This window comes from Mixophyes fleayi, chromosome 1 (assembly GCF_038048845.1).
Source record: "Mixophyes fleayi isolate aMixFle1 chromosome 1, aMixFle1.hap1, whole genome shotgun sequence".
In the NCBI taxonomy this organism is placed as follows: Eukaryota; Metazoa; Chordata; class Amphibia; order Anura; family Limnodynastidae; genus Mixophyes; species Mixophyes fleayi.
The window spans coordinates 238,446,757-238,470,743 of record NC_134402.1 but is presented as its reverse complement, the minus strand read 5'-3'; the positions used below and the strand labels follow the sequence as shown (position 1 = coordinate 238,470,743).

The window sequence follows — 23,987 nt, the reverse complement described above, 5'->3', positions numbered from 1 at the left end:
GGCTATGTCAACATCTGAGAGAGTGGGAAAGGCGATCTCCTGTAAGAAAGATAGTATCGAGGGACGTCTATTGGGAAAGTCTGTCCTAAACGTCTTGTCTGATATGTTGTAAAGTTGGGAGTAGAAGGAGTGGAAAGCTGCCGCTATGTCTGATGTAAGTTGGCATTCTTTGCCTTTGTCATTTTTAACCATGGCTATGAATGATTTGGCCCTCTGAGCCCGCAAGGCCCTTGCTAACATTGAGCCGGGTTTGTTACCCCATTGGAAGTATCGATTGCGACATTTTTGAAAATCTAGTTTTATTCTATCATATAGGAGTGTATTCAAGGCAGTCCTGGCTTTGGTCAATTCCGCAAGTACTTCGGAGGACAAAGCAGCTTTGTGTCTGGCCTCTAAAGCTATAATTTTTTTGAGAAGCTGGTCTTTCAAAGCTTCTTTCTGTTTTTTCATAAATGAGCCTAGTTGGATCATTTTACCACGAAGGACACACTTATGTGCCTCCCAGATTGATACTGCCGAGACCTCCGGGGTATTATTGAATTCTATGTAGTCGTCAAGGGCTTGTTCGATTTGTGCTTTACAGTAGGAGTCTTGTAAAAGGAGCTCGTTAAGTCTCCATGAACAACCTTTAACCCTTGGTTGAGCTAAGTGTAGGGACATGATCTGTACTAGGAAACATTGCCCCCCCCCCCTTACCTATCCCCGTCTCTGTCTTTTCCTTTTTCTCTCTTTCTTCTTCTTCTATTATAACATTTATTTGAATGTGTTATTATGACACTTTGTATTAATGAGGTGGTTTTGTTACCCACTTATCTGTTCTTGTGAATCTCTGTTGAAACTGCCTTAAAAACTTCAATAAAGATAAATATTATAAAAAAAATCAGGGTTCAAGACACCAGCAACATTAGCATCGGGGCTAGTACACAAAAACTTCACCTAATGAAATTGTGACAAAACATCAGCAATGGCATTAGCAACAACTAATATTAAACATTAAAACACTTATAAATAAAATGCCAATTAACCTTAAAGCAGGAAGGAAGGTAGTATTTTGATTATTAATAGCATGTAAAAAATACAAAATTATCATACCAAAATTTTATGTTCTCATCTCGTAGGCGATGATCCAACAAATACTACCGCAACAATAATTGGAAACAAATTCCGTCAGTAAAAGATTCTTTGTGAGCCCCTCCTGTTGCCATGAAAAAGGACCAAGGGGCGGCACACCACTCACTGTTCAAATAAGCCCCGAAAAGAAGCAGACCCTGCAGCGTAAGTAAAAACAATTAAAGTTCAAAATTATAACCCTGAACAAAGATTGGGAGAAAATAACAATTCTTGGTACACTGTAGAACCACTCAGACCAATGAATAGGCAGGCATTTGTCAACATAATAACCACTAGGTAAACAAAATTCCATATATCATTGAAGAAGGATGCAATGGCAAAAGTCTAAAAGCTGATTCTAAATCAAATTTTGCCAGCAATGCTCCAGATCCACACCTCTATATCAGCATCCATGCATCCTCAAAAAATTGATACACAACCATACATTCAGACTCTGCAATCACATCATTCACAGGATGAAAGGTTGTGACAAATGTTGAATTAGTCAAAATTTTCCCAGTTATTTTTTTGTTATATATAGGGGTAAACAAAAATGCACTCTGAAAATAACTTGCAATTTAAATCCTTTAACAAAAACCATCCCATAGAAATGTTGCATCTTGCCTATTGGGATACAAACTTAACCATTTGCGAATTCTAAAAATATTATTGGGGAAAATCTTTAGCAAGCAAGAGCCCCTGCATTGGATTGCTCGTTAGTGTCTGGGCCGCTCCCCTTCCCTCTGTGGATGTCCTCTCCCACACACGGAACAGGCATGTTTAAATTTACAGGATGCCCTTCTGTCACAATGATCCCCATTATGGACATAGCATTGCCTCGAAAGGATGACCCATATCTAACAGGGTTTTGCCTCTGTCTTGTCAAACCTACATCATTCATTCCTGTTCTAGGTTGTGTCTCTTCAAGCCAACTTCAACAGCCTTACAACCTAAATCCATAACAACTGTCTTGTTTCCTGTAAAAGGCTTTGTCATAATAGTTACCTCTGGAGTCCGAGTACATCCTTTAAATCAAATAGATTTATTTTATAACAGTCATATGCTCCTCTGGTCTGCTCTCTAAATAACTTGCAGCAAAAACAAGCATACCTTCCAAACAATCTTTAAAATTACGATAAGCTTTCTCACCTGGATAAGTTCGCTTTATTTGTGATGGTGAACATATCCACAAAAAGACCAGCGCGAATCTTACTATGTACTTTACCTCTAATGTCCCTAAGGACTGCTGTATTAGAACAGCGCACAACATCATCACCCACTATTCTGCCTAGGGTGCTTTCTCCCACAGCCCTAGCACGGCAGCGGGCACTACCCAACTTTCCCTCCAGCAGCCGGATCAATTTCTTATTCTTACTTCTGGATCGCATGGGAACAATACTTTCAGAAGAAGACCCCGACTCTGAACTAACATTAGAAACATTACTGACATGCTCACCAGCTGCAACAGACGCTCAGCGACCGTCACCAACAACTTGCGACACTTCCCCTTGAGCCGAGGTGGATGCACCTTCCAATATGATTGAGCGTCTGATGATACACGTCCGGTCAAACCTGCAGAGGAATAAACAGAAACAAGGCTCCCCAGACCAGGAGCAGCACTAAAACAAAACACTGACTGGGTTGATGCAACCGAAGATGCATTAGGCTCAGACAAATTCACCCCAGCAACTACAATCTGACCCAGTTGCTGGGCTATGGGGGAAAAACGGAATCAACCTTGCAGGAAGCAACCAGAGGAGCTGCTAGGGTGGACACATAACCCAGCCCAGGACCTGCTCCACCAGGAACTACCGGCATGTTGTTATTGGCCGTTGACCTAGAGGGTGTGAAACTCGATGTTTGAGTTAAATCAGGCCTCACTGAAACTAAAGAGGACATTGTTGACGAAGAAGGAGCAAATGGCAACATATTATAACTAAGCCCTCCACTAACTGTAGAGAAATTTGTGCCCTGCATTGAATTAGAGCTGATACCTAATGATCCGAAAGGGTTTTGTAATGCACCAGCATTTGGAAAAAGTTTATCCTGAAATGTAGCATTACTTAAATAAGGGCGATAAGGGTTAAAATGGGAATAAGTATGAGTATAGCCAGGAAAATGTCCCGATAAATAAGACGCACCATGGCTAAAAGGCAACCAGTTAGAATCAAAACCCTACCAAGGCAAATTAGTCTGAGAAATCACAGGATAAGAGGTACTGCCATATGTCTGGCTATAATACCAGGGTAATACATTGCGCAAAGTAGAAGCCCAAGTCGTTAAAGAGGAAAAAGAAGAATGTGCAAAATGCTGTTGCGCCGAAGGTCTGCTAGATAGCTCAGTGGGTGGCGCTGTAAGCATTGTGGTGGGAGTTATGTGCTCAGATGCGCTTGAAATTGTGGCGGAAGCTGACATTGCGCAAATAGGGGCACTGACTTTAATTGCAGGGACCACAGCGCAAGAAAATTGAGACTGGGGCTCTGTGTTACTAACATGGGCATGAGTGGGTTGGGTCGAAGTGATATGAGGACAGAGGAGCAAAGATGCTGATGTTGTAGTTAACCACTCTCTCCGAGTCACAACGCCCGCGGCAAGACCCCCTCGCTTGAGGGCAATTTGCGGTGAGACCTTTGACTGGACTCACCACCCAACAAGAGTAGATGGACTCTGGCTAGCCTCAATGAAACGTATAATTGCCACTCATGCAGGGGGCGGGGCTAAAAGGGGTGACCAAAATCATTTACAAAAATAGGAGAAAATGAAAATGAAAATAAAGCAAATAAAAAAACACAATAAAAGAAAAAATATTAAAAGTGGAAAATTAATGGAACTAAGTAAAAAAAAATGACAAATAGAATAAACCTGAACAGGAGAAAAAAGATTAAATCAAAATAAAGATAACAAATATAATTAAATAAAGGAAATTATAGAAGTGAAATATGTGGAAAATGGCTAATAAAAATGCACAGATATAACACTAACCAAATACTCACTAACCAGGACAGTTAAGGCTATACTCACCAAGAACTTTCTAAAAGGTAAGAGAAAGATAACTGCCACTTACCGCCCTTATAAACCTTCCCTAGCAAAGCCCCTCCCTAAGCCCTATCACTGATTGGCTGATAATTACTAAACCCTGAATGTTAAGTTAACTCTTGCTAAGCTCCATACTTTTTCTTCAATATAAATAACATCATTGTTTATGCTACTTCGGGCCAATTCCTGCCTACTGTTATCCTTCTCTCATAATGCCAATACAATTCCTCTTTATGGTTGCCAGATTGGCAGAGTTTTGAATATTTTATGGGGGCATAACTCCTCCCATCTCCACTATGAACAGAGAACCCTTGCAGGTTGTCATTATATGAAATACTAGGCACACTGGCAGATCAGCTGACTTCATTTGTTTTCACTACTGTTGAATTTAATTCAGTCTTGAGTACATAGTTATTGGACACTCCACTTAAATAAGCAAACAGGGCTTGATACTAGAGATGGGCGGGCTCGGTTCCCCGTGATCTGAATTCATCCGAATTCAGCCTATCCGAGTACCGAGCCGAGCACGCTCGGTACTCTCCCGCCCGTTCAGAATCTAAATCGAGGCAAAACGTCATTGTGACGTATTCGTATTTCTGAGCTCGGTTCTTGCGAGATTTGAAAAGCATAAATACCTGCCTTCACAGCAATCCATCGCCATTTGACAGAGGGAGAAAGCAGGGTTAGGCTATATCAGCGCAGGGACAGAGCAGTAATTGGACACATTATTGTTTTTATTCAATACCATTCTAATCTTAATACCAGTTGTTACCAGTTGTTACAGCAGTAAGAGGAGGATAGAGGAGGGTTTTTGTTCAATTACTGGCACTCCAAGTGCTTTTGGGGTGTCCCCCATTCTTTTGCATTAATTTTTCTGGCTGTCAAAAGTCCTATTTGTCAGCAGTCTGAAAAAAAAATATTTAGCACTTCAAGTGCTTTTGGGGTGTTCCCCATTCTTTTGCATTCATTTTTCTTTCTGTCAAAAGTCATATTTGTCAGCAGTCTAAATTAAAAAAAAATTGCACTCCAAGTGCTTTTGGGGTGTTCCCCATTCTTTTGCATTCATTTTTCTGGCTGTCAAAAGTCATATTTGTCAGCAGTATAAAAAACAATTTTTAGCACTACTAGTGCTTTTGGGGTGTCCCATGTTCCCCAGTGTTTTACTGTAATTTTTCTGGCTGTCAAAAGTTATATTTCTCAGCAGTATCTATCTAATACAATTTTGGCACTACAAGTGCTTTGGCCTCATTAAAATGGATTCAAAGCAGTCCACATATGAGCAGAATTAGCAACCCGGTTTTGTCACCAGTCCTGATGGTAGTGTTCCCAGTACGTCATCTGGGAAAGGCAATGTAAAAGTACATAGTCTTTTTAAATCAGGGAAAAAACCACACACCAAATTTTTTTTTACCGTGTTGAAGTGAAAAAGAAGCGTAACTGAGGAAACTGAAGTGTAACTGCCGATAAAAAAAAAATTGCCAACATGCCATTCTACACACGCAGTGGCAAAGAAAGAATGAGGCCTTTGCCTTTCTCTATTAGTGGCAGATCAAAAAATGTTACTGGGCCTTCTTCTTGTACGTTCACTTGTGACCAAGCAAGACCAAGTAATTTAGAGTCTAAAAGTGGTGCACAACTACTGTTACGTTTCAAAGCCGAGCTGCAAGAAAACAGTAAGGCATTAGAGGATAATGTATGCTCTGAATCAGAAATGACACTAATCTCTGAGTCCATCCACCAGCGGTATGTCTAATCGTGAGCATTCTGTTAGTGACAGTGTACCCATAGGGAAGGGTCCTTTCAGCAGTTCTGCTGATGTGTGCCTTAACAGCCCGAGTGTAGCCGGTGATACACCAATCGAGGATGCCACTTTGGAATTAGAAGAGGATGAGGGGGAGATTTGTGTAGGCGACGAGGGCACTAATGATGATGTTGATGATTATGATGCAGACAGATACCAAATTGCCTTTCTCAATTTCTATTTCTATTCTAGACTCTATAACGGCTGAATAGTTTTCTATTTTACTCCTAGTGGAGAGGGGGTCTGATGCAGACAGATACCAAACTGTCTTTGTCCATTTATTTTTATATTCTAATTCTGCAGTCTATGCAGGCTGCTTTTTTTCTAATCAACTACAAGTGGAGGGCGGGGGGGGGGGGGGTCATAGACAGCCACCAAACTACCTTGGTCCATTTATTTTTATATTCTAATTCTACAGTCTATGCAGGCTGGTTTTTTTCTATTCAACTACAAGCGGATGGTGGGGGGGGGGGGGGGATAGACAGCCACCAAACTACCGTGGTCCATTTATTTTTATATTGTTCAGTCTATGCAGGCTGCTTTTTTTCTATTTAACTACAAGTGGAGGAGGGGGGGGGGGGGCTATAGAGCCTGAAACCAAACTGCCTTTGTCCATTTCTTTATATATTTAACTATAAGTATAGGGTGTAATATACACCCAAAGACGATGGCTGCATTGCCAATAGGCTAAGAAGAAGAGGAAGATAACCAGGTTTGTGTGCTGAATTAAGGATGGCCTACCAGGGATTAAACTGTTTTCTTCCTAATTTATTAGCTTTAGAATAACCTTACTTATCCAAGAAACAGGTGGAGCACTAAATTAGGTTATTTTATGCCCAAAAACATTGACTTTTAAAGAAAATTGCAAAACAATTTTCACATCAGAATGGCACTAAACGGTGCCCCTTATATAAACTGCAATAGTATTTAGCCTGGCCCAACAAGGTTTTGGGCATGAAATCAGGGGGCAAAGTCACCATATTTTATCATTTTGAATAAGTAGGTGTAGTTTTGCAAGGGTTAAATGGCGTTGGGCCACCAATTTAATAGTGGGAATCAATAAAGGGTGGTCAGTTACATATAAAACATTTGTCTTTTGCCTGGGCCAACTGTTTTGGGCATGATATCATGTAACTAACCATCCTGTGTTAATTCCCACTATCAAATTGGTGACCTAACGCCATTTAACCCTTGCAAAACTACACCTACTTACTCAAAATAATGAAAATGCTATCTGTGCCCACTTTGCCACCTGATTTCATGCTCAAAATAGTGTTGGGCCAGGCAAAAGACAGATGTTTTATATGTAACTGACCACCCTGTGTTGATTCCCACTATCAAATTGGTGGCCCAATGGCATTTAATCCTTGCAAAACTACAACTATTTATTCAAATTGATGAAATATGGTGACTTTGCCCACTGTGCCCTCTAATTTCATGCCCAAAACCTTGTTGGCCCAGGATAACTACTATTGCAGTTTATATAAGGGACGCCGTTTAGTGTCAACCTGATGTGAAATCAGTGATCCAACTTGATTTAATCCTTTAAAAATAATAATATTCTGAATAAGAAGCTGGAGCATGAATAAGAAACTAACTTCAGACTTCTGACTGCCAATGTCTCCTGTACTGAAGACCAGTGAGTATTATACACCTAGGTCTCAGCGTCACTCCTAATGAATGAGCGAGTCAGCTGATGAGGCCACGTGACGTCCTTTCCTGCCACATCTGACGTTGCACTCTATGCCTCCTGTTTCCGATCAGCGACACTTCCGGTTCTTCTCTTGGGTGATCGCCGGTGGCAGGAGTGTGATCGGGAACGATTTTTTAGTTCGGATCGCTTGATTATCCCGCGTCCTCGGCTTTCGGTGATTCATTATCATGTCGGAATTTGACGTCTTCGACTCTGTCGGTAACGGAGTGTCTGCCGAGGAGGACCCTGCCGCCGCCTTCCTGGCCCAGCAGGAGAGTGAGATCGCCGGCATCGAGAATGATGAGGGCTTCAGCATCTTAGACAGCGGCGAATTGCCCGACAACCTGCACGATGGGACAGCAGGTGAGGCACCGACCTGACACATAGCTGGGGTGTCCCTGGAAGTGTAAGACTAACCTCGCCGTCATTATGAGGGGTTCCTATATCCCCATGTCGGTGGGTGGAAGACACATTATTACTTTCTCCTCTGACTTCCTAATTCCCCCTTCCCCACACACACACACTATACATATAGTATTAGTTGTTTATAAGATCTCACCAACTACATTGTCATCGGTGGTTTATTTAAGCCATATTCATTTCAGTGTTGTAAGATAGTCTGGTGAGGCTATTTATTCACCTCACAATCTCTTATTAGTTGAAAGTTGTCTGGTTTCAAATAAATCTGTATGATTTTCCTATGAATTCTGCTTAGTATGTTGCAAAGCTTAATGTAAATGTATTGGTCATTTACCTTTATACATAGTGGATCATCCATCACTTTAGATTATAAAATGAAAAATAGCAACTCTTGCTTTTGGATTTGACAAGATGCATATTATTTTTCCTTTTATTTATTTTTTCTTTGTAATTAAAACTAAATGGCCATCCTTTACCTCCAGAGTGTTTAAGAATGGTATTATATGGTAAATCTATCCATATGTGTTGACTGTCAACCACAGTATTTTTTTAAGAAAAAATAATAAATCACTGATACTAGTCATGCATGTAAGCTATGTAGCTGAATAACTTTTACCTACATTCCGTTAACAAATTGGCCGCCTAGTTACCAGTAGTTCTACACAACTTTTAAAGCATAGCTTTTATGTGCTTGCTGTCCAAAATAATTGTTTCGAAAGGTGTTATTTTAGATTTCTTATGGCCTAAATTCTAATTCAATTAGCAAGAAATTATTTATAGGTGAATGCTAGGTCTTGTTCATGTGGACGTTCATAAAACATGATCTTTTTGTTCATCGCTAAAAATAAAATAAAGCTTTTTAAAACACAAGGCCTTGTGAGCAAGCTACATACAAAATATAGGGCAAATTTACAAGTAATTGACCAGTTAAACTGTCTGGAAACAGTTTTGTCTGCTATTCCAGTTTTGCCAATGTGTGGCTAAATTTGGTTAAAAATTGAGACTTATCAAGTGATCTCATTGTCCTTTTGACAATTGTTGCTTGTTTTTTTTTGTTTTTTTTTAAACAAAAGATACCTGCCTTCTGTCCACCTGTGCTCAGCTGCTTTCCTTCCCCTGTCATGACTTATTAATGCTGGGAATGATATGTAGGTAGACTGTATCTGGTCTCATTAAGGATCCATTGAATGCATATGTGGTTTTTCTCATGAGATTAAGCATAGAAAATTGAGAGCCTGTGTAAGAAATCTTAAAAAATGTATTACAAAACAATGTTTGCATAATGTCCTTTACATTCTAAGTGTATACATTGAAATATATTCAATGAATTACATGAAATCACAATTCCTAGATTGAAATTAGCATTTAAAATAAAATATTGTGAAATGTGTGCTTGGCCACAAATGGAATTTGTCCATTACATTCATATATAATTTAATAGACTGTGGTTTGGAAAGTTCCTGTGTAATCTGTATGACAGTTTTAGTAAAGAAATGAAGTGGCTGCATTCGATATTAAGATTTGACATACATTGAAATAAAAGTGGACTACATTGTAGTTGCTTTCCTGTATTTCCTGTTTTTGCTTCATACAGCTCTAGGAAGGAAATATGCTGGAAATGTGCTGACATAAGCAGTCAAGTGAGGCTAGATATCTGTGGAAGAAACTGTCCAAACGTACAGGAAACATTTAAAGCACTGTTTCACCTCTAAGCAAATGCTGACTTGCTAAATGAATGGCGTGTCTCCTATTTGCAATGCAACACACTGCAGAAATAAGCCATTATTCTTAAGAAAAGTGTATCCTCCCACCTTATAGTTACTGGGCAATGCTGAATGTTTCTCCCATACAATTGCTGTTTTTTTTTCCATAGACTCATTATTGACTTCTAGGGGTATATTTACTAAACTGCGGGTTTGAAAAAGTGGAGATGTTGCCTATAGCGACCAATCAGATTATTGTTATCATTTTGTAGAAGGTAATCTGATTGGTCGCTATAGGCAACATCTCCACTTTTTCAAACCCGCAGTTTAGTAAATCTAGCCCCTAGTGTTTTAGTAGCCTGCTGGTGAAAAAAAACACCCAGCAACAATTTTTTGGAATCTGTTATCCCTAAGACTGATTAAACATGAGCAATAAAGAGGTAGTAATTCAGAAAATTTGTTGGTTTCCAGATTTCAATGTACAGGAATAAATTTACTGTATACTGTAGAGCAGGTGTGTCCAACCTTTTAGCTTCCCTGTGCCACATTGGAAGACGACGAGTTGGTTTGGGCCGCACATAAAATACACTAACACTAACGATAGCTGATCATCGAAAAAACCATAGAAAAACATAGTTAACATATTAAACTTACCTGGAAATGAAGTTAGTAAGAGTTAGGAAACCTGTTGCAGAATCATGATTAAAGCCGATATAGGTAGCATCAGGAGGACTAATAGAAATCTACAGAGATTTAAAGATAGGGTGGCGGGAAAAATGGCTCATGGAGCAGCCTCCGATGAGGGTAACAGTGGGTGATATTTTCACCCTACTGAGCACTGCACATTTAAAATGGTTTACAATATTAAAAATACAATTATCTCTCAATATTTATATTAGATACATATAGAGAACACAGCTAGTTCATAATTGCATGGTGCAGAAAGTCCAAATTCAGAGTAACAACAATAAGATACTGGATAATCTTTCACTGCTGCTGATAGTTCACGCGGGTGACTCCTCTGTGCTGCGCTATGCAATGGATGTCGGGTGTGATGATGTCACCCCCGACATTCACTGCGAGCGCCACACGGAGGAGGAGACCAGGGAGGGAGCCGGAGCGCCAGCTGACGTGACCGCAAGGTAAGTATTTTTTAATTTTTTTTGCAGGATTATTTTTTCAGCGCTGCCCCCTTGCCACAACCAAAACTCCTGCTGGGCCACATTTACAGGCATGCTGGGCCGCGGGTTGGACAACCATGCTGTAGAGTATGATATGGTCTCCTCTGAGTAGGTGACCATATTTGTCTTTTATAAAGATCAGGAAACTGTAGGGACTTCTACCTTTATAATCTGCAATATAGGTTACATTACACCTTTTTTATAATTATATTTTTTTCATTTACCCTCTGTCCACTTTTGACACATTGTGCCAGTGAGAGGTGGAACTGAGGAAAATATACTGTGATTTCTTGGCAAACAGGGATTCCTAGCCTGTTATTGGACATGTCGGGCAAGGCTTCTCCTATTCCTCTTGTCAGAAGTTGTAGTGGCTCCAACACAGATCTTCCTCTCAACCAATTTCAGCCAAATCCTTTCATCCCATGTTCTTCTTGGCAATTGCCCTTGCTTGTTCCCTCCTCCTGTGTTTGGGCTTTGGGCACCAGCAGCTTTTTACTAGTCTACTCACATGAGTCTGGGCCACTTCTTCTCTGACCTCCAATCTATAATAAAGATGCCAACTCTTCTTGGTAGGATGCAGAACCTCCTGTGCTGATGTTCCTCATATTGCTTGTCTCTTCAGGTTTCAGCCACTACCACTGCTTTGAGATCTAGTTGCACCTTCTTGTTACGATCTTAAATGGATATGGCGTCTATGTGCAAAAAAAGAAAAATAAATTTGGATGTCTACCTAAAAAGTAACTTTCCATAAGCAGCCGTTTTACCTTTTTTTTTCTTTCTTGTGTGTGTGTATATACTTTAGATTTTTATTATTAAAAAAACACTTGCCATGCAAGAGATACATGGTCTGTCCAAAGATAGAATTATGTGGAAATATTTTAGCTAGCCCTTTAAATTGGGAATTGTTGTAAAAGACGTTTTCCACTTTAGGTTTGAGTTTTACCAAATCCATTTCCTTACCTATAATAGTTCTTTGGGTGTTTCTCCCATGAAAATCCCACAATGTGTAGTACTTAGCACTCGCATAGAGTCAGGACATCTGCTGGTCAGCTTTGGGTCATCTCTGGTATTACCCGAGCAAGAGTGATGCGTTACGGTATACAGGTGGTGTGAGTGACAGCCAGCTGCAAATCGGAGGTGTTCAAGCTAAGTACATCAAATAATGGGAGTCGCAGGCAAGGAACCCCATTATATTATAAATGAGAGTATTTGGTTTTAAAAAAAATTATTTAAAGTGAAAACCCCTTTAACTTAACACAATCCATTATTTATCTAAAATAAGTAAAACTGGAAATGTCTATGAATAAAGTAGATCAAATAGTCACTATATAAAGCAGATTATTTCATCTTTGATTCCTTAGCTTATAATAAGAGCTACTTTTCCTTTGATACGATATTATATTCAGTGATGCTTTTTCTGGTGGTTAAAACTGTAATTTCTGTAGCTTTAGTAGCAAAAGACAATTTTTTCCAGTTAGTATCTCCGTAGCACATATGCAAGCTATAAAAATATATATAAAAAAATATACATGAAATCTATACCTACCTACCTAATGAAACCATGCGTTTTTTTCTAGTGAAAGACTGCAGAGCCAATGCTGCAAATATTCAGTTTTAAATGCGGATTAAAACAAAGCTGTGTTGCGTATACACAGCAAAAATTAAACATACCCAAAGAAAAAGGTTTCTTAGAAATTGAAACAATGCAGCAATAGTTTCTAAAATATTTAATAATATAAATATCTTCAAATTTTATTTGTGACACTACAAACAATAGGAAAAAATACAAAAGGACAATTGTTCAAACAACTTAAAATACAAACAAGTAATAACCAACATCTGTGTAGGCTAGCTGCAAGTTAGTAATTTAAAAAGCAGAAGGCATTTAATATATATTTAACTAGAAAATCATTTCTAGCCACATTCGTAGTAGAGCTGGAGATCTCCAATTGTATCTTCAACAAGCTCACACATGACGCACTTACAGGGTAAACTATCTGCAATTATATAAATTCGATACCTAATGGAAACCATTCGTATGGAGTAAATGCATTCCCCAAGCCTTACAGTATGTATCGTAGCCATACAAATCCGTAGATAATTGGTAAATTCATAAGCAAATCATAGTGGCCTACTGATTATTAATCGGATACCGGATTTTGCAATACACAGAACAATAATGCAGAATATAACAGTCTAAACACAACAGTGCTGTACTAGACCACCAAACTGTACAATAAAGCACCAGACATTAGTTTCATCAGTACTTTAATATCCACAAATACCTAGGGTTAAGTATTTAGCCTCCCAAATAAGTTAATATACAAAAGCTGTGTGTATGTTAAATGCCTTCTTACCAAGTGTAAGTAACATATTAAGGCACTGTCAATCCGGGCATTATAGGGGCAAATGAGTGTGGTCGGGAGTTGATTTTAAAGGCCAATAGTAGCCTTCATTGATTATCTTCCAACTGCATTTATGAACATGCCCAATAGGAAAACTATATCCAAAGGAACAGCCCTTGTTACTGTAATGTTTGGGCCACACACTCCAAAATTGGCTGACATTTCATCATGTATAATAAACTATACCCAGACATGAACATGAGTTCAGTAGTTACTGTAAGGAACACTGGTACTCCATATAATGAGTGGAATTCCAGGGACAGTGTGTGGAAAGGCGGCGATACTTAAATGTTATTTTGCATATTGTAGACAAGGTGCTCCAAGTTATGCAAACCTTCTGTCTCCTGAAATCCTTAACTACCAGACATTCTAGATGAGTGACCATAGCTGTAATACAGTATCATCTATTTAAAAAGCACATATTCCAAGGATTACATATGGAACTGTGATTTCTCTTGTTTTTCAGATGCTGTTATGAATGGTGACTTTTACCAGGTAAAATCAAATTGTTCTGTTTTCTTGGAATAATTGTCATGTGCAATTGCCTACAATGCTGTCTACATGGCAAGCATAGCTTAAAGCACTATGGGTGCTATGTTGTCTGTGTGATACCTATGCTGTGTGTAACGGTTTGTTGCTTCTATTTGGCAGATGTTTTAACAAAGATTTCGTCTTTAACATCTTGTAAAATTAACAGCCTGGTCCTGTTTTAATAGAGTATAGAAATGTGTATAATTTGCTTAGTACTTAATCTGATCAGTTGAGCTATGGTGGGTAAAATAATAGTGTTTCCTTAGATGGGGGTGGGCTGCAAATTTGTATACAGTGTCAGACCTGGTAACTTGACCACTGGTGATGCTGGGGATCCTAGGAGACACTAAGCAGATTAGCACAAAGTGGAAAATGATCGTCCTCTTTAAACATTGTGCAATATTTTTGTATCTGTGAAAAATATTTCTCCAGTGTGTAGGCAGCTAGCTAGTGTCTGTAAAGACACTGCTGACCTCTGCAAATAGTCGTACAATGGCCTTGACTCATCACACATCTATGATAAACAAGTGTAGGGCGGCCAGATTATATATCCCATCTAAAAATGCTGTATATGTATATAATTAAATGTAAAATTGCTAATTTTAATATATATATATATATATATATATATATATATATATATATATATATATATATTATAGAAATACAATGCAGGTTAGATTGGTTTATTCACATGGAGGGGGCAGAGCCAGGGATTGCCACAGCAACTCCGACTAGGCTTGTTAATGTGTATAAGATCCACTGTCCTAAACCTGTTGTTAGACTTACTTTTACTTTGTTTCATGGCAGCTTGGGAATGACAGATTAACACTGTACAATGTATTTTACCTTCATGGTTTATATCTAGAAATGTTAAATTTGGCATTTAGTGGTCCTTAAAGCATATGTACGTTGCAATGTTCTTCATCTTTAATACAGTCCCAAGGATTGCGTATTTTTCATTGCATTTTATGTTTTAATAACCTTGTTTATCTTTGTACAGGAGATAAATGGGCCAACAGACAGTTATGCTGCAATTTCCCAAGTTGACCGCCTGCAAGCGGAACCAGAGAGCATCCGTAAATGGCGAGAGGAGCAAAGGAGTCGATTAGAACTGCTCGGTAAGAACAGATGACTTATGGTGTACTAGTCTAAAAGGCCAGTTGTTTTATGGAGTTTAAAATAAATCCCCTTTAAGTCCTTATCACACTTCATAGGCAATTAATCTCCAACACAGCGAAGGGATCTGTGAACATAGTTGTCACCATCTTAAAACCTCATCAAAAGTTGTAAGAAATTCTGGACATCATCATTGTGTAACAGTGTTCAGAACCCCAGTAAATGCTTAGTGTGGTCATTTTACCCTTTACTATTTGTCTTTTTTTTTTTTTTTTTTTTTTGTAATCCTGAGTGATTTTATGTGTCCCCCCTTAAACAGATGCTAACTCTCGAAAACAAGAATCTGAGTGGAAAGAGAAGGCCTCAAAGGAACTAGATGAGTGGTATTCAAGACAGGATGAAATGTTACAGAAGACAAAGGCAAATAATCGGTAATATTTATTTATTTTTAATAAGCAACTGGTGTTACTCTTTGTGTCTCCTAGTGTATATGTATATCTCTCTTTCTGTTTTCAAGTTTATTACTGACAACAAGCTTCTTATAATGCTCACCAGCCGAATTTTGGTTTTTTTAATTGCACATAATTTAATGGGTTCTAAAAATTCAACAGTGGCTACTCTCGTATTAAGTATTCAACATTGGTTTTATATCATTTTGAATGTGGATTGTGAAAGTGTGACTTTCTTCTCTACTTTAAATCAAATTGGAGTTTTTAATAGTGCACGTTTTTCTTTTCCCTTTCTTTCTTTTTTTTTTTTTTTGACCAAATGAGCATTGGTTACTTTAGAGGGATTTTCTACTTTTTAACCGCCTCTGTAATTGTATGCTAAAATAGTCTTAAGTTGATGGTAAAAGTAGTTTTTAGTCTGCTTCAGTAAGCATCTCTTAGACTCCCATAAGTACCTGACTTCGGCTCCTAGTCTAGCCACGATGAAAGCTAGCAGAGGAGAGCTGTCAAACACAGGACCCTCAGGATGTATGCTGCTGTGGATTGGACAGAAACTGCCAAAAAATCCAGTCCGATGCTGTATAAAATGCACCCTCCCAATCCTAGTTGTTCGAAGGTCTAGGTGGGTTCAATCCACCGAATATTGCAGTGCCCTGTGCTAGCAGACATATTGAAATGGCAGTTGAATGCAGCTATGTTGTTCAGGAAGGAGTGGGGTAAAACATATGGCATGATGTGTGAAAATCTTTTGTTTTTTATCGCCTTATGCTGGGTACACACGTATGAAATGTCTCTAATCCGTTCACCAACGATTGAAATCCCGATGAGCATAGTGATTCATAGCTACACAATTTACCTTCAGATTTACCATCTGCTGAAAAGATCGTGCAGGTAAACGCGCTGGTCATTGGTGCATACACACTTTCACATTTTCCTGACATTGTTCTATCATTGATCGTTATTTTTTGGAAGTTTAAGAAAACAAATCAACAAATGTCGGTGTTTAGACAAGATAAAACATTATTGCTGGAATGGACACACTCTTCTAGTATCTGAACAAACGGTTGTAATCCTGTGATCTCCACGATAATTGCATAGGTGTGTACCCAGTTTAAGAAAATGGTAATTCAGAGATTTGCTGTTGTGTGTGGTTTTGTTTTTTTTTTCTCAAAGTAACCTTTGCCCTACAAGCTTATTTCAGATCACTGCTCCAATATATCTAAGGGAAGAGGTGGATGTTGTTGAGATATAGATATATATATATATAGATATATATATATATATATATATATATATATATATATATATATATATATATATATATATATATAATTTTACCTGAGTGTCATAATTTATTGCTAGTATGGTTTCATACCATTTTGAATTTTACCAGTCCATTAATTATCTATACATCTCTCTGTGTTATCAGTCGTGGGTGAGTTCTTGTTTCACGCATGTTCTTACTAAAACTTTTTTCTTTTTCCTTTTACTTTTTCAAGCTTACCTTAACCTTAAAGCTGTCTCTGATATTCTCTTTTCAATGTTCTCTCCTTTTTTCTTGCCTGCTTGCCTTCTTTTTGGACTTGCTGTGTCTGTAGGGTGGCAGATGAAGCTTTCTACAAACAACCCTTCGCTGACGTGATTGGTTATGTGTATGTTGCAAAATTACTAATTCTACTTTAAGTTCATGTATGTTCATTTTGTAATACCTTTTGAGGTGATGTGATGGACACATAGGCACAAGAGTTATTAGAAAATCTTTAATGCTGTGTTTACAAACTTTATGTAGTTAAAAACTCAAATTAGTTATCAACACACTATTTGATTACATAAAGTAACACTATAAGGTGTATTTATCAAATTGAGCAAGAAAAATCACACCTTTGACATACATTCTTTATTCATGGGAGGATTTTAATGGTGTTTTATGAAACAGTATGACTTGACAAATTTAGCATGAAACGCTATTACAATGCATGCATAGGTCATTCACCTGCAAACTGCACTATGGAGTTTCACTTTTTTATTGGTTATTTTTATTTAATATTGGCTAAGTGAAATGTAGTGTAAAATGCTTTGGAGGGGGCTTAGATGCAGATGTAACAGCGTGTGTGCAGAGCTTCAGTGCAGCCTTAAGTAAGCCTGAAATTTGTTCAGATTGTAGCAGTGATCAGAAAGAGATGTTGGTGAATGAGAAGGGGTGAAGTGTGTGTGTGTGTGTGTGTGTGTGTGTGTGTGTGTGGTTTGTGCACCCCAGACTCTACTTCTTAGATATCTCACAGGATCGCTCATTGCAAAAATTGACTGGGAGCATTAAATAATTCATTATAGGAGATCAAAGTAGATTCTGATCTCCTAAAGCAAGATATGTGGTCTGATCATAGTCCAGAAGGGGAAGTGTCATTTAGCACTTTGAAGGACAAGTAGGCAGTGAACTGTGAAATGGTGGAGGGCAATGCTTGTGCCATGCAGTTTTTTGGAGAGAGTTCACAGCAAGATGGGCTATGTTTTATATTGGCATGGCTGCTGAATTATAGAGACAGGATTCCTGTTTTTAAAGACTCCTTCCTTTATTTTATTGCCATCAAAATCTTATCAGTTTTCCCAGACTGCTCCATAGGCGTCCACACTCTGAATACAAGTCAGTGGGAATTCTCAATTTTGTTTGTTGACACATCACAGGCAGTGGGCCAATGGTTAGATTCTAAGGGACAGATTCAATTCCCCACGTTCTAAAGAACAATGCGGGCTGCGCACAGTTACTGTTACTACGGTAACTGCTGTGCATTATTACTGTTATGGTGGTTTCAACTGTTTTTTTTTTTTTTTTTCATTATTCCCCCCCCCCCCCCCCCCCCCCCCCCACACACTTATTCTCTGCTTTGTTATAAAGTGGAGAATAAGACAGCCAATTCCATGTCACGTGACCTTTTCTCAGGGAGGTTATACAGCACATCGGAGGGACTGCAGTGTGCTCTCCCTTCTTCCTCTGCAGGAATTCCTGATACACAAAAGCTTTGCAGAAAGCCACATAGCCACAAATAATTCAGGAAATGTTGGAAACTAGAAGGGCGGAGCAGAGAGGATAAAGAGGAAATATGAACCACAGGTATAATTTTTTTGAATAGGTGTTAATGAAGAAATGAAGAGAGTATATAATAAGTGGGGGCTTTTTGTGGCAAGTAGGTTTCTAAGGGCATGTGAGGCTTTTTTTGGAGCAAGTGAGAGGTCTGAACAGCATGCGGTGGAATACTGGGTCATGTGTGGGCTATATGGGGCATTTTGGGATGCTGAGGTTGTTTTGAGGCTGTTTAAATTATATTGTGTTGCCCATCACTGCACTGAAAGGTCTAATGCTTCTCCAGAGACCAACAAAAATATTCTAAAATAGCTTCAACATTTAGTGAGCTCTGAGTGGTATCTATCAGATTTTGCAGGAAATAAAGAATCTTTTTATTTCTCTCCTGTTTCCTGATGTCGGCAAGATCCATTGTCCATGCAAACTGTAAGGATGTGCATGAGAAAGTGTACCCTCTGTGCCTCTGGTAATTAGCACTGGCTCTTTTGAGGCTTGACCATGTAAGTGGACTTGGCTGCATGAGGACCACTAGTCGTGGCCCCAACTGTTTTCTACCAGGGAGCTAGCAAACAAGCAGGGTTGCAAATTACCAATTAACAAAACATTAAATCTGCAGCACTGTACAGAGAACTTGCTCACATCAGTCCCTACCCCAGTGGAGCTTAGTCTAAATTCCCTAACACACACACAGACTGAGAGAGACGAAGGTCAATTTAATAGCAGCCAATTAACCTACTAGTATGTTTTTGGAGTGTGGGAGGAAACCAGAGCACCCGGAGGAAACCCACACGAACATTAAAAACTCCACATATATAAGGCCATGGTCGAGGATTGAACTCATGACCCCAGTGCTGTGAGGCAGATAACCACTAAACCACGCTGCTGTCATAAAGTGTAGACAAGATAAGGGTCCAGGAAACCGCAAAATGTTTATGGATGTTGCGCATAGCAACCTATTGCACAGGAGTAAATGAAAAGGGGGGGTTTATATAGATAGTTGTTTACCTTGATTGAAGATGTTTACTGTTCAGAGCAGTGGAAATATCATCCATGAAGAATAAAGCTGGGTACACACTATTGCATTTTACGTCTGATGCGATTTCTGTAACGATTTTATAAGCAACTAAGCAACTGAAAGTCCCAATGAGCATGCAGATTCATGTGTGCACACTTACACGATTTACCCTCAGACCTGTGCTCTTTATCTCACAACTGTCTGCTGAAAAGATTGTGTCTCTGCACACTATAGAGATCTGCCTACACAGCTGGTCATTAGTGTGTACTTGTTTCCACATTTGCCCGACGTCATTCCATTATTGTTATTTTTAGGAAAGTTATACAATCAAATCAACAGATGCTACGTGTGTTGGGGAGATAAAAAATGATCATGGGAGTGTACACACTCTTGCAATATCTGACCAAATTGTTATTTATCATGTGATCTGCATGATGTACATAAGGTTTAAGATGGGTTCACAGATGACACATGTCTGCACTCATGGTAAAATAGTCTTCAGTCTGCATCTGTGCAATCATGCATAGTTATGTTTCCATATTACTTTATTATTTTCTATTTGTGCAACATAGACTACTTTACAAGTTAATATGTAGGTTGGTGAGCTGAAATAGCAATTTTATATTGCTTTATTTCTAAGTAGTGGTAGTACATGCTTCTAACCACACCTTAATCTTTTTCTGCAGGCTGACATATGCTGCCTTAAATTCATCTTGGCACGTTATCATTTGTAGTGTTACATGTGACATATGAATAGGTCCCATTCAGTAAAGACCATAAGGTTATCTAGTAGTAATGTGCAAATGTAACCACTAGCACCCTATTAGATATTGTCTTTGATCAGTGTAGTAAGACTAGTTAAAGCAAATGTTTAGTTACTGTTGGTTACAGCACTTATCTGTGTGCAACATTGTTAACCCCATGATGACCATCCACCGTTTGTGTGGGTATATTTGGCTACAACTCCAAAGAGGTGACCATGGACCACTCCTTTGTCCCTTTTCTTTCTATTTAGTGCAGCGAAAGTTATCCTTGTTACCCTGTAGGATTGAGTCTTTAGTAGCTTAAAAAAACAAACAATTTATTTGGCTATTCAGTTTCATTCAACCACCAAGCTGCAGGATTTCTGTCACATTTGGCCAAACTTATACATACATACATTTGTATCAAAATTGAAAGATGTGGGCAGCATTACTATGTTTGGAATATAACCGCATACATGGTCAGGTGCAGTTTATCATCTGTCTGGGATTTGCAGGGTGTTTTTGGCCCATATACACTGACTTGCAGCCAGTTAAGTCTAAAATGGCCTTATTAGCCTTCAACCTTGCAGACTATTTGGGCACTAGACACCTTTATAATAGCCAATCCCACTCAAGTTACTATATACGTATACTTTGTTCTGTAAGTAAACTGCAGTACACGGCTAGCTTCCAATGTCTATTTTCACCTGTCTGTTATGGGAGGAGTGCGTTAGTCTTCAAACTTCAGTATGGTATGCATTTTATGATGTTAAAGTTATAATGTTTAAGTCCTCATATATATGTTTTATTTTGTTATTTTTATGGGTGCCCTCTTCTTCCTTTTTTTTTTTTTGTTTCTTAAAATTCCCTGAAGTGTGCATTCAGTATATAGTGTGTACATGTTTGTGTTGGCAGAATACTTTCATTACCTTGTAAATATTGACTCATACCTCAGGTAATACATTTTAGTCTTGTAACTAGAACAGCACTTAAAATGTATATTGTAGTTATCAAATTCCTGACACCTATTAAACAAATATGGCTAAATTGTAGCACATTATGAAGCCAAAATATATAACCCCTTTTCTGGATTTTTACAGCCAAAATTCACAAATCAAGCAATATAACCATATAGAGCATTAATGCCCAAGTAAAACATAAACTAATGAATGCAGCAGTCTGTTATCGTGTTTCTGTGTAAAGCAAATCCATTTTCTCTATTCCGCTAAGAATGTCTTTGCAGTAATGGCTTTTTTTTTTGTCCACCTTATTTTCTCGGTTCCAAAAATGTAAATGTGCACAATTCTATGTACTATGGCATCTGTTAGTGTTATTTTTCGACCCATCATAATGGTGTATTTTTTTGTTTTTTGTTTGTGTCTGTGTACGTGCTCCAGATTCTGAAATTAGGTTATTTTTGGAGGTTCCTAAATTAGTGTTACCTATCTCAACTATCCTCATCGGAGATGAAACCAAATGCCTTTCTGCAGCAATATAGATTAAAGAACACTAAATATGTGGCCCTTTTTCAGAGTTATAGAGTTGTCATAATTCTTATAATGATGTAAGAGTATCTAATCTTCCTATGTCTTCCAGTGATGTAAAGTATTTATATTACATACTAAACGCGGTTCTTGCATAGAGAGCCCTTCAGCCATTAATGAGGCACTCTCTGCCTGTGACACATCTGCTGATTTCATAACATGTAGAATATTTTAAATAAAGTATACAATAGTTTTGATTTAGCTGTGGAGCCTTGATCTAAGTTCAACACAATAAAGGAGAGTCTTCTGAATTGAACTATCTTCCTTGCATTATTCTGTTGTGTGTGTGGGTGTTCAACAGCATCAAACCCTTTAATTGTTGTGGTTTACCGCAGAATGATGCACTCTCTTGAATGCAGGTGAAGTGGATATATTTGTTTAGTTCCCCCTAAAAAGAATTCCTCGTCTGTTGCTTTTACTTTCCTCTCCACTGCTAACAATAAAGCATTGCAGCATTGTAAGTTTTCTCTAAGCTGTTATGGTATTTTTAAAACAAAAAGTTTTGACAACTTGCCAGCTGAATATCATAATGCATGTGTCCTGCTTGTCATCAACAATTCATTTTTATTTTCTATATCTGACTTAAACTTTTTTTCTTCTCGTTTTTATTTCTTCTCTTCACCTATAAGCACAAACATAAACCATCCTTGCTACAGCCTAGAACAGTTAAGTAAAATCTTCTGACTGCCCCCTTAACCTGTCTGTCCTATGGTTAGTGCTAGTGTTGTAGTGATCTGTCTGCAGTCATGTTATGTACTTATACCTGCCCTATGTCCATATGTGCTCATACCTTGCCATGAAGCCATATTTATTGTAGTGTTTTTCCTTTGCATTTCTGGGTTTCTCTACATGTTGCTTTTTGTTTTATCCCTTTTTTTTTTTGCTTGTCTTGAGCACAGAATATTAGTTTGGTGGCTTTTGTAATACAGGGGACTTTTTGTGGAGGTGCTAGTAATCTGTGGAGAGGCTTTCAAAATCTATTATAGCCTGTTCTAATCTTGGTAATGGTCATCTGCTAAAAGTAGTTCTGCTTGTCTGCTGTACATGTATGCATTAAGCTTATGTTATACTAGCTGTTTCTTTAAAGGCACATTTGGTACACTACTTGTATTGAGAATATGGCATATATACACTGTGCAGGCTTTGTGTGTAGAAACGCAGCTCCTTTCGTAGCTTCAGCTATTTTGTATTGATACGAGTGTGCTTGAGAAAATATACTTTAACATAGTACGCTGTAAAGCATTGCAATGGCAAAAATATGATGCAGGGACATATATGGAGATTAAACCTGTACTAACACATAGGACACTCCTTTTATTTGGCATAATCACAATTAAATTTAAGGAATGAGCATAATATAAGCATTTTTTATCTCCAAGCGGTCGCTAAGGGCTAGAGTAATGTTGCTACAATTATTTTTTTTCTCTTCAAGTATTTATGTTCTTGCTCTGCTCATTTCTGCCCTCTTTTTAGACTTCAGAATATGAAATAGGCGTAAAAAAACTTCTGGGGCTTCTGGTCTCAAGCAAACATTTCTAATAAACGCTCTTGCTGCTTTTCAGGGCTGCCGAAGAGGCGTTTGTAAGTGATGTTGAAGAAACGACCCCAGGAACAGAATGGGAGCGAGTGGCTCGTCTTTGTGACTTTAATCCTAAGTCTAGCAAGCAAACAAAGGATGTTTCCCGTATGCGCTCTGTCCTGATATCACTCAAGCAGGCTCCACTGGTTCACTGAAATGAAAGCACAACAAAACCACATGACACTTCCAATATTTTAACCTCAGAGAAGCTATGTTTGCAAAATTTGGTTATATTTTACTTTTTTTTTTTTTCCTTCTCCTTTTTGGGACCAAACCTGTATTTGATATTGATCATTGTATGTAATTGCCAGTATACTCCTCCTTGTTTCTCCTCCCTTGTACTTAGGAATGAGATTTGGGAGGGAACCTACATCGATCATAGTCTCACAGTTTGCTTCTGTGTAATACGAATTGTCATTGAATTTTGATTTGTGCATAATATTGATATTAAAAGTCTATATATTGTCAAATCTTCACAATTGTGTATATGGTCTGTGAGTTTGGCTTGACCAATGCTATGGCTACTTCCTTGTAATGAAGTTAATATGTTTATCTTCAAACAAATAACAAAGTCATGAA

The 23,987-nt window shown here is 38.3% G+C and overlaps 1 protein-coding gene across 4 annotated transcripts; it reads left to right on the top strand.

Annotated features, from left to right (window-relative positions):
* The first annotated feature begins 7,692 nt into the window (after positions 1 to 7,692).
* Positions 7,693 to 23,887, top strand: CLTA (clathrin light chain A). Of its 4 annotated transcripts, XM_075208090.1 has the most exons (7): positions 7,693 to 8,003; positions 13,816 to 13,844; positions 14,884 to 15,001; positions 15,319 to 15,430; positions 17,047 to 17,100; positions 22,459 to 22,494; positions 23,392 to 23,887. In XM_075208090.1, the coding sequence occupies exons 1-7, from the start codon at positions 7,829 to 7,831 to the stop codon at positions 23,561 to 23,563; spliced, it is 696 nt and encodes a 231-aa protein (XP_075064191.1). In that variant the 5' UTR covers positions 7,693 to 7,828; the 3' UTR covers positions 23,564 to 23,887. The 4 variants fall into 4 exon arrangements, with proteins under 4 accessions (XP_075064191.1, XP_075064210.1, XP_075064201.1 ...); XM_075208109.1 differs by lacking the exon at positions 17,047 to 17,100 and having other exon boundaries at positions 7,694 to 8,003; XM_075208100.1 differs by lacking the exon at positions 22,459 to 22,494 and having other exon boundaries at positions 7,694 to 8,003.
* Positions 23,888 to 23,987: the final 100 nt, after the last annotated feature.

What these genes read in the sequence shown, in the direction of transcription:
- CLTA (XM_075208090.1), top strand. Translation starts at nt 7,829, where the DNA reads ATGTCGGAATTTGACGTCTTCGACTCTGTCGGTAACGGAGTGTCTGCC. An exon ending in TGAATGGTGACTTTTACCAG is followed by an intron (nt 13,845 to 14,883) that starts GTAAAATCAAAT and finishes ATCTTTGTACAG; the next exon opens with GAGATAAATGGGCCAACAGA. An exon ending in CCTTGCTACAGCCTAGAACA is followed by an intron (nt 22,495 to 23,391) that starts GTTAAGTAAAAT and finishes GCTGCTTTTCAG; the next exon opens with GGCTGCCGAAGAGGCGTTTG.